General features: G+C 40.9%; 1 protein-coding gene across 1 annotated transcript in view; it reads right to left on the bottom strand.

Moving 5' to 3' along the window:
* Nucleotides 1-10,916, bottom strand: part of BCR (BCR activator of RhoGEF and GTPase) — a 99,076-nt gene continuing 88,160 nt past the window's right edge. Inside the window, exons 20-23 of the mRNA XM_036392968.2 lie at nucleotides 9,619-9,753; nucleotides 8,926-9,031; nucleotides 7,959-8,121; nucleotides 1-7,234 (exon numbers count right to left, since the gene is read on the bottom strand). Of these exons, the coding sequence (XP_036248861.1) occupies nucleotides 7,145-7,234; nucleotides 7,959-8,121; nucleotides 8,926-9,031; nucleotides 9,619-9,753 (494 nt within the window). The 3' untranslated portion in view covers nucleotides 1-7,144. The remainder of the gene's footprint in view (nucleotides 7,235-7,958; nucleotides 8,122-8,925; nucleotides 9,032-9,618; nucleotides 9,754-10,916) is intronic.

The raw sequence follows: 10,916 nt of genomic DNA, 5'->3' as shown, positions 1-10,916 counted from the left end.
TAGATACAGGAGATTTTATTTAACATTGTGTACAAAGAAAGGCTACAAATGCCTTAAGACATTTTTCCCCCAAATACAGTTCTTGGATCCCTTTTTCATACCACATTTCTCAGAAAGTAAAAAAAAAAAAAATCCAAAATGACAATTTTCCCCTTTCCCCTTCTCTTTGGGCCTAAACTGAGAGATGTTTAGCAGTATGGTTTCAACACCTTTCCAAATTAAACTATTAGGATTAGGTTTTCTTTCCCCAAAACTGAGCACTATGAGATACTGAAGCACTACCAACAGCAGGATAAAATGTCAAAAACTGACTCCCTAACACGGTAGTGTTTAAATAATGCCAACAGTATTAGCTCTGATGAAACCCAAAATTATCCAAACAATAACAAGTTGTTTGTCTTCTACATCTGATAATTTAGGACTAATTATATAATTTAATTGTATTTATATTTAAATAAATAGTCTTAACTCCTTTCCTTGGAATTCTTCATGGATTATAAACACTTATAATACTAGAGATAAGAACAAACTACACAACTTACATAGGCAAGAGAAGGCTGAGTTGTTTTGTTTTGGTTTTTTTTTTGCTGGACGGACACAGAAAGGACAACATTTCAGTGTGCTGCTGTGAGATCATTTTTAAATTCACCATTTCATTGTGGTGCTTTTCAGTTATCCCTACACAACAATTCCTTACCCTCTTTTTGCTACCTTGGTAATCACTCTCAGTACTCCTGAAACACTGGTCCCTGCATAGCTAAGTTTTATCCAGGGTTCTGCTAGTTTTGTATGTGACTGTGAAACCCAAGACAAGACTTCTTTTAGGCTGTAAGAAGCAGTAAAGAAGGCAGGGAGAAGAAAAGGCTCTTGTGGAGAAATGACCTTTTGCTATAGCAGCTTTTACATTACCATCTACTAGATATGAAATAGGTTTTAGATATAGATTGCTTTTCAGCTCTTTGTATAATCCCAAATTAGCATTGCCCCTGTTTCTCCCAAAATGGAACTGAAATGGAGGAGTTTTGAGCTACTCTAGATCAGCAGTTGATCACTTGGTTGGGTGCAGTAAGAAGGAACTCCCAGCTCCTTTCTGAGCCTGATCCAAGTGGCCCAGGGGAGATGGGAGCAGCAGCCAGGCCTCTGTCACTGCTGGGCTGGACCTGCTGTGACCTCGCCTGGGCTCGTCTCCAGGAAGCTGCTGGAGCCTCCTTGCAGGCAGGAAGCTGTGTTGTACTCAAGCCTGCCCTTTTGTACATCCACAGGGATATGAAATGCTGTGTGGTATAAATCCTTCTGCAGCTCAGCTCTAGAATGTCTCCTCAGAACATCCTAGCACAGGGGGAAAGACCACAGCAGTTCCACAAGCAAAAGCTCTAGCACAGAATAAAACTGTCTCTATTCTGGTGAACCATTTTTGACAAGAGGATTTGAACATGATTGTGATTAAGAAAAGCAGTAGAGCAAACACTTCTGCTAGGCTTGGGCACTCTGTAATTTTATTAATTCCCAAATATGCTTGAACAGCTGTAAATGATGAATTTTACTTAGCTCACAACACAGCCCTGCATGAGTCCAGAACTTTAGCACTACCTGGTCCACTCTGCACAAGAAGACTGGAAATATTTTAATTATCTCCAGGGCTCTGCTCTGTAGCTCTGCTACAAACTGAACATCTCAGTGTGGTATTTGCTACAGAGCAGAAAGATGTGAAGTGGTTCCGTTGGGAAAGGAAGAGTTTGTCTTACTGTGAGGTAAAACATGGCAGCAGGAAATAAATGATGTAAAAAAACTGCTGCATGGTTTGCAGTGGTCTCCAGCAATGTAAGATGGTATCACAAGAGAATCAACAGTGGAGGAAAACTAGAGAATTTAGTCATTTTCTAATTCTGGACAAGAGCATTTATGAATTTGCTTGACCCAAGTGGCATAAATCTAATGATGTGGTCCCAGAAGGGAGACTCAAGGCAACACATACACTCAGGTTTGCTTTGGTCCTACTGTCCCAATCCTTCTGTCACTACAGCTGTTGTGTTGTTTTTATCCTTGCAGCCCAAAACCAGACTTCTACCTTAAACAATAATCCAACTTTGTGGTTCTAGGAGTTTAGGAGCTTTTTTCTTCCTTGTGGTGGTTTCACCTACTTTAACAAACAGGCGCTATAGCTGCTGCCTCAGGGAGAAATTGTAGAGAGCAAGTGATAAGCTTTGCTTTCCTGGCACTGAACTGTGAATGTTCACTAGCAAGAAAGAGGGGTTACAGCACATCACAACTGTGAGGCTGCTGTAGCTAAATTCCTGCCATTCCCATGTTCATGTTTATTTACTGGCAGGAGAGCTTTTGCTCAGTTACCTAGGGCATTTCTGTAACTCAAAATGAGAGCCTCATTCTAGTCCCAAGCAATGTGACCTTGAGCAATTCCTAATTTTGCTTCCCTTTTCCATTTGTGATGGTTTCATTCCCTGATGATTGTTAAGGAACAGTCTATTAACTATAAGTGCTTCCTTTATAGCTTCTGTTGATTTTAAGGGCAATCCATGGATTTAATTCTGTTCAATTAGAAAGTTCACAGAACACACATGAACATTTATTTCATCCTAGTTCAGAATGGAGAATTGCTAATACTAGTCCAAGGCTCCAGTATCTCACTTTGTACAGGCCCTGTGTTAAAGGAAGGGAATGGTACCATGTTTATTTTTCACTAATAGCAGTAGGACAGTGTTAGCAAAGTCTACAAAGAAAAACATCCCTGGAGCAGAAATTGAAGAGGGCATAAACAAGTGACTTTATATATTATATGAGAATTTGATTGTATTTGGGAATTGCCCTTTCAGATTTTTCTTCTTCAAGGAACAGAAGCAAATCCTCCCCAAGCTCCTGCACAAATGTATTGGTCTTTTGTTATTACAAATGTCTGTCATCTTGAATTGAAGTAAAAAGAGAAAGGGGAAGTTTTTTTCTTAAAACATTTCTCATTTTATACTAAAACTTCCATAAGAAGAATGCCACATCTGGTAAAATTATCCCAGTAGGTGACCAAGCACTGAAACAAAAGGATTGATTACCTAGTGAGGAATGGGAGAAGGTTGGGGTTTTGCCATCAGACTTTAAACATTTTTAAAACCACATTGGTCAGTTTACATTTTATACACACTTGAAAGAATGGCACATGAAGGTAAATTGACACATTGTGATGCCTTCCAGTGTTACACAGGTGACAAACTAATCCGGAGACCCAGGTCTGCCTTAAGGAACAGTCCATTTGTTTCAATAAACTCATAGAAAACTAACAGGAACAACCATAAAACAGTTTTAAACAGGTAAAACTAATAAACTGTAAAAATCCTGCACCTCCCATAAATATCCTCCGTGGTTCCACCAGCTCATGGCCACACCACGAGGGCCGCGTGGTGCCGGACGATTCCGCGGGCGCGACGGTGGCCAGAGCCGAGGCGGGCAGTGGGCACTGGCAAGGACGGGCACCCCACTGCTGCATTTTGCCCTTAGCTGTACACTGAAAAATAGCAGCATTAAAATACAGCCTGAAATAGCTTAGCTACTACCTCAACTTGTTAAAAATGTGCAAGAATAAAGAACACCAGCAGCATTTGAATGGATGTATTTCAATTTGGTTTTTGACACTTCCCTCCCATACAAAGCATACACAAACACAAAGCTGACTCTGAGCTAGTAACTGTTATTTCTTGTCCATCTTTGAAAACTTTTCCCTTCATTTACTTAACTTTTTAAAATTTTACTTAAAAACCTATTCAGTGTTAAAAAAACCCACAAGAATTTTAAGGTAATTTCTAAATGCCAAGAAACTGATGCTTATTCCCCTCCTTAAACTGGAGAGACACAGACTATCATAATCACCTGAATTTCCTCAGCTGAAAATTTAAACATTTCAGATTCCTGTTCCTGAAAGTGACATTTGTAAAAAAGTCTCTCCAATACATTAGAAACTGAAGGAGCAAAATCTCCCAGTGCACACATAAAGGGTAACTTCTTGCTAGTTTGCTCTTGTGTTGTTTATATTGTACCTTTTAACACAGAAAATTAAAGAATTCAATTTTCTGACACAACTCACAAGGGAATGTATAAGAGGAGAAATCAGAAGGCCTTTTCTGAAGCCAAGTTTTGCATTTCCCTTTTTGTTTAAGTACGATAAGGCTTATTAAAAAAAAAAAAAAGCCAAAACACAAAAAAACTCCTCCAAACAAACAAAAAAACCCAACCAACATCCCTGGGAAAAAAAAAAAAACATAAAAGCCTTTTGGAAATACTTAATTCCTGAAAATATAAGACTATTGGAAAAAAATGAATTGCAAAATTAAAGGAAATTCAAGAAATCAATTCTCGTATTTCAAATCAGTCCATTATTTCATCATCAGCAATATGATCCACTATCTTTTCCAGCCCAAAATTACCAGCTTTGGGGAAAACATATTCATACTTAACAGAAATAATTAATGGGTTAAGTTAATTTAACTTTTTTTTCCCTGATCCACATGCCTGCATGTTAGATAACATTACATTAGAACTGAGCATTGTAATGAGAGACTGACAGCAACAACCTGTCACAGTAACCAAAGCAAAAGCAATTTTCTCATGGTTACATACTATAGATCAGTAATCTAATATTAAAATTAACTTCCTATATAAATAAAAATTAAAAAGTTGGGCAAAAGTAAATTGGCACAGTCATTATGGTATTACTTTCCAGTTTCAACACTGCAAGGAGCAGCCACAGATTGCAAACACCAAAGGAAAAGGCTATCACCCAGCAGCAGGTGTAGCTTGGGTTGTCTCCCTTTTCCACGAAGTCATCAGCAGTGCTCCTGCCTCAGGTCCATCCTCCCAAGTGGGAGCAGGCAGGAGTGCAAGGATTGCTGTGAGCTGCTGGGGAAAAGGGAGAACAAATACAGAGAAACAAACACAGAGAATGCTTTACTGCTCTGCACGACATGGCTCAAGTCAATGCTTTTGCAGGATTTTGACCAATTTTTACCTTCAAACAGGCAAAAAATGAATATAAAAATTTAAAAAATCAAAATCTTAAGCCTTCAAGCTTCCTTGCCTTCATTCCCTCCCTCCCCCAAAAAGCACTTCCTACTACAGACAGTTTTTTCTTTTTTGCGGGTTCAGAAGTTGGAATGTTGTGGAAATACATACAAGAGAGAAGGAATTTCTAGTTGTACATTACATTACAAAGAGGTTTGCTCCCAGACCTAAGGAGGGAGGGATACTAAGCAATATTAAATTCCTATAAGAATCCTTACAAAGCATGCAAAATATTGATATACTCACAAAATTGAAATTTATATTTGTTCCTTTCTGATTTCGCAACTTCACAGTACAATAATTTCTAATATTCTGCAGCAGTCAGAATTACAGTGACTACAAAATCATTTCCCTTTAATTGTTTTCTATTTGCTTGCAACACTCCTTTGCTATTTTTTTTTAATTGAGAGTTTGCAGATCACCCATCAGAAAACCTGCAATTCAGCACAAGAGGAGTTGCTTTCTGTGTCATTTTTCCCTGCGAATGATGTTGACAACCTGACCCTACCAATCTTTCACCATCTGTCCCTCCCTCCCCTTGTGGTGCCAATCCCTTCCCTTGTGGTTCCAGCTGTACTTCTTGCCAGGATGATGATGGACAAATGCCACTAAATGGATGCTGCATAGCTGGGTAGGAGTAGTGGGGGCTGGAATAGTTTAGGACAATGGCATTGCTCCCACCCCCAGGATGTTTGGCACAACTGCTTCAGAGCCAGAATGCTGGCTCTGGACACCAGCTATTAGATCCTGCAGTTTCAATTCCCTGGACAAATCCTGCTGCCTTTTCCACCCCTGTAGCTTCAACTGATTTAGGGAGGGAAATAAAAAATTGGTGTTTGGCCAGATCTTTTGTACTGCTAGATGGGAGTTCCACAGAAATTTCTCCACTGCTCTTAATTGAAACAGAGTTGGAATTTCTGGAGAATTTACAATGCATGCTACTTGCTAGATTGTCCATAAAGTACATTCTGGCATTTTTTCAGAGCGTTTGTATCTATCAGAAAAAGACTCTTGTAGAAACAATGTACAAAGCCTCCAAAAATTCAAGTATCAAAAAAAAGATGTTCTGATAAAAGTCTGGAGTAAGCAGCCAGCCAAACTGAGAGCTATTGATTTTTTTTTTCCCACAAATTCTTCAATTACTTTTGCAGAGATAATGTGTTTTCTTTGGAGTGTTGGGTATCAATAGTCTTCCCAATTAATTTTCATTAAGTTTGGTGGGGTCCAAGGAGTTTAGCAATCCTTCCTAGATAATAGTGCCCCTGCTTTTATAAGCAAACGAACAACAGAATCACTAACTGTTATTCTCCCTGCCTCTCGTTCATTTACTGTATTTATTTATTTAATTTTGTTGAGTCTGTCTCAACAAAACCCATCAGAAGTGCAACATAGGCAAGAGCAGGGCATCTCCTTCCCTGGGGTGTACAAACATTTCTATGGGAAGGAAAAAAACCATACAAACAAAATAAAAAACCCAGCCCCCAACCAGACAACAGTTCTAGCTGTACATTAAACTCTTTGATTTCTTTAGAACCATATTCAAATCAAGACTTGAATTTCTGTGGAGAGAATTTTAGATCCCAGACCCTTCTCTTCTCCTTCCTCTTGCAAAGCAATGCTATTTTTTGTGGCCTCAAACAGTACTTGAAAAACAGCAGTTATTAAAGACACAGTTGTGATATATCCTTTAACGTCCCCTCTCCCAAAAAGGGGTGTCCTATCAAGTGGTCCAGTAGAAATCTTGAAGTTTCTTTATGATAAATTAAATCCATAAAATGAGGAATACCTTCTGTCACATTCCTACCAAGAATCATCACCACATTCTGTGGTGCATTTGTCCAAGTGTCTATTGCTCCTTCTAGTGGAGATTCTGCACAGCTCCATCTCCGGTTAGTTCTGGTTCTACCAGCACAAGGAGGTTTTTCTCCATTCTCTCCAGCTTGTCTCTGGGTAACAAACTGCAGAAGCACTGAGGGCCAGAATTCCTCAGCACAGGAACAGTCTGAGGAAACACCAGTCATCTTTTTCCCGGGGTGACAGAGTTTGCCAAAAGCAGTTTGTGTCCTGTTGGTACCGCAGGCACCTACACCTCTGTAGAAAAGAGAATGCTTTGCCTCTTGCTGTCTGGGGTAGGGATAGTCTCTAGCTGCAGGAAGTACAGAAGAACTTGAACCTGGAAAGAGAAATGACAAGGTAATACTAAAGCCCTGTAAAAATTCATTCTCATGCTGGCTATGGGAGAGCTAGTGCTAGTGACACAGCTCTCTCTGGGACATCTAGCAGCTGTGGATTTAATATAGTGTATAACAGCAGTAGAAAAAGTAGAACTTGACATGCTTCAGAGACATGCTTTTTAGATTCCAAGTGGAAAAATCGTGCTGGAGGTTCCAGCACTGACAAAATTCAATCTAGAATTTGCCATTACTCAACGGAGAAATACAAACCAGTCTGACTCAGTGACACAAGCTCTGTGCTCCAATCCTCTGCCTTCAAAGGCAGCAGTGGCCAAAGAATTTTGTTGTGCATCAGTGAAGGTGGTTTAAGTGCTGAAGAGCATTGTGGAAATACTGCCAATTCTTTTATCCCAGGCCAGCAGCATGGTACTGGAACACAGCTCCCCAGAAACGAAACTCTTCCCATGCAGGAGCACACACAGGATGCACACACACAGACATTCCTTCATGAAAAACTGTATTTGTACTGATGTAAATTGACCTGCCTGAAGGAATACTGTTCTACAGACAGGCTAAAATGTCTGTGTGAGGCCAAAAGTTGTTTTATGTTTACCAAAAAAATGACCATGAAAGCCCAGCAGGGTCACTGAGCCAGGCCTGCCCTAGACTGTGCTTTCCCAGAAAGTGTCTTTACAAGATGGAATGGCACATTCAGGATTTTACCTGGGACATGACTTCTAGTGACCAGCTGTCAGTCATGGTGATGGGCTGGGTTGGGTTAGCAGGGATTTTACTGTCCTTCTCTGAAGGTCTGAGCAGTGTTGGTCCAAAGACAGTGGCAAGATTATGCAGGGACATCTTGTTGACGCTTTCCCTCTCAGCAACCCTGGGAGAAGAAACAACACACAAGGCAGCTCTTCATAAATATCTGAGTTTTATGAGAATGAGAAACCAAGGCACAAAGTTTAAAAATTTTGCCCAAGGGCAGAAAAGTCTGTAGCAGAAACACAATTAAAGCCCAGATTTCCTGGATTTTAATCCAGACTCTCAATCACAAGATGATCTTTCATGTCTCCAGGGACAGTCTCTGATATGTACAACATACTTATGCAAATCAACACATTGGGCAAGCATTAAGCCAGTTTATTGCATTAATGTCAAATGCATGGCAATACTTTTTCACAGGTACAACCATATTACAAAGGCATATACAAAATCAGAAAGACTTGACTACAAAAGGAACTGACAACTGCAGTTAGGCAAACTGCTGGAATTTAAAAAATACATTTACTGGATTTCAGACACCTTCTAAGGAAAGGTTCCCTAGACCTTAAATATAGGTAAATCTTCATGGTTTGTACAAAAACCTTTCCTGGTCTGTGTATCCAGATGCAGGTGCAGTCTCAGTGACATTGCAGCAGAAATTTGCATTTGCGATAGATAAGCCCTGACTCTTTTGTTACTCCTTTCCTCCAGTCCTAATCCTTTGTCAGAAGGAGTGGAAATGGAATTCAGGATTTACTACCTCACGGAGTGAGTATGAGACAATAGTTATCTGATGAACATTCCCAGCAGATCAGCAAATACTTCCTCATTTCTGTGATTCAGCAGGTATTTAAAGAAAAGGCTCCAGTTTCACAATGGCTGATTACATGGCATTAAATGCATTTCTGTAGGAACCACAAGTTACCTTTTTAAATGGTCCAGAAGGAAAAGGAATGTCACAAGGTTGGGTTCTGGAAGTGATAGCAACAGATTCAACATACAGCTCTCCTTTGCAACGGGGTCTGAAAGTGCTACAAGACAGAGAACAAGACATCACCACAGGCAGTGAGTGCAAATCTGACTGACTGAGCCAAGTCCCAGAACAGCCAATATGGATGGTCCCAAAAGGACTGTGACTACATCTTCATGGGCTGGAAGGTCAGAGCTGCACATCAATACCCCACAGCATCTCGTTCCTTTATTTCACAAATGCATTAAGAATCCTTTTCTCTCTTCTTCAAAGCAGTTCAAGCGCTTTGAGGCTTTCAATCATTGATGTTTTTCTCTGCATCAAGATGAGGTACATAAACCCCTCCCCTCCAAAGGGGGCTTCCCTGAAGCCTGCCTGGGCAGTGAGTGTGCAGGGCCCCAGCAGGCAGGGGCATTCTGTCCTGAACCTGTCCTTCAGAGACCTGGGCCTTTGCAGCTTGCACAACAGCGTGGCAGGCGCCCGTACTGCACCACGTGGGAAAGGCAGTGTCGTTCTGAGCTCCATCCCACTCCCCTCACAGCCTGTTCCAGCTTTTATCCACACTCTAAATCTGGGGTTTAGGATGCTTTAAGAGCAGCCTCCCATGGCAGAGCCTCCATTACCAAGGGCTCCTTGTGCTGCACCTACCGATGCCTTCAGCAAAGTTGGGGTACAGCTCGTCTGTGAACAGGGGCTCGGGCAGCTCCCGGAAGTACAGCTTGAGGGTGCCTGCGATGGCGTTAACGTCCATCTCACTCATCATCACTGACACATCCTTGTTATCTGAAAGAGGGGACAGTACAGGAGGGGTAAAGGAACTGCTGGCCTTGCATTCCTTCTTTTCCTCGCTTTGGCTCTGTTTATCTTTCATTTCTGCTCAAATAGCTGGGAGTTTTCCTGTTTACATTTCTCCAGATTAAATGAGCAACCTTCCAGCTGAGAAGCACTGTAAAAATGATTGCAAACACTTCATTGCTTTACACCAAGCCAGGGAACCTCAGCCTCCCAGGGCTAGCTGTGCTGTGCCAGCAAACCTGGCCTGATCTGAACAAGCCCTACTTGACTGTATTTATATGCATTTCAACTTTTATTACTGACAGCAGTTGTTATTCCAATTCCCTGCCTCTAACAGCTTAGACCAAGAGATTCTGAGATTCTCTAACTCCCCATTGAGTGTTGCTAAGGCAATTCAGGGCTTATATTTCCCTTTTGTTACTATTAAGAACAACAAAACCAGCCCCTCTCCTTGAACTAAACACCAATCAGCATTGGTTTCATAAAGCAGTGTAAGCCAGCATTTCACAGAAATGAAAAAAGTTGTTTTTCAAACTGTGAAATACCCTTACTTGCACTAGGAGCGATTCATCAGTGGTTTTTGATATCTTAGGGTGATTGAAAAGAAAACACAAGAAGGAAATTGCACTAGAAACTGAAGGAAAAGTGCAGGGAGGGTGAATTTGAGTGGCTGGCACAGATCTTGTGACTGTTGGAGTGTGGCTTGAACAGTTCTTCAACCATCACATGGAAGATGGAAGTGGGGAAAAATTTCACTTTTTGTACTTCAGCAATTCAGAAGCATTTCACCTGCCTGACCTCAGGTGCCTTTTGGGACATACAGGCCACTCTTTTAAATGTAGCACCACTAAGGAGCCTTTTTCTGCTCAAGATCAAAGAGAGCTTTGCAAAGGTTGCTCAAAGTGATCTAATTTTCTAAGCCTGTGCACATCAGTCCAGATGGAGTTAGGGAGAGAAGCCCTGACCACCCAACCCCAGTTCTACGCCTCCTAGTTCTAAGGAACATTGGCTTTCACAAAACATTCTTTATTTTAAGGACTTCTACTAATTTGGACACTTCACAACAGTGATTTCTGATTGCTGATGTTTTCCCCCAGAGAGGTGTCTGCCATTTACAAAGATTTGGCAAGGCAGGTAAAGCCATCATTTCA

Source organism: Molothrus ater, chromosome 18 (genome assembly GCF_012460135.2).
Source record: "Molothrus ater isolate BHLD 08-10-18 breed brown headed cowbird chromosome 18, BPBGC_Mater_1.1, whole genome shotgun sequence".
NCBI classification, from domain to species: domain Eukaryota; kingdom Metazoa; phylum Chordata; class Aves; order Passeriformes; family Icteridae; genus Molothrus; species Molothrus ater.
The sequence above is the reverse complement of the archived record's forward strand: the minus strand, read 5'-3'. Positions and strand labels throughout refer to the sequence as shown.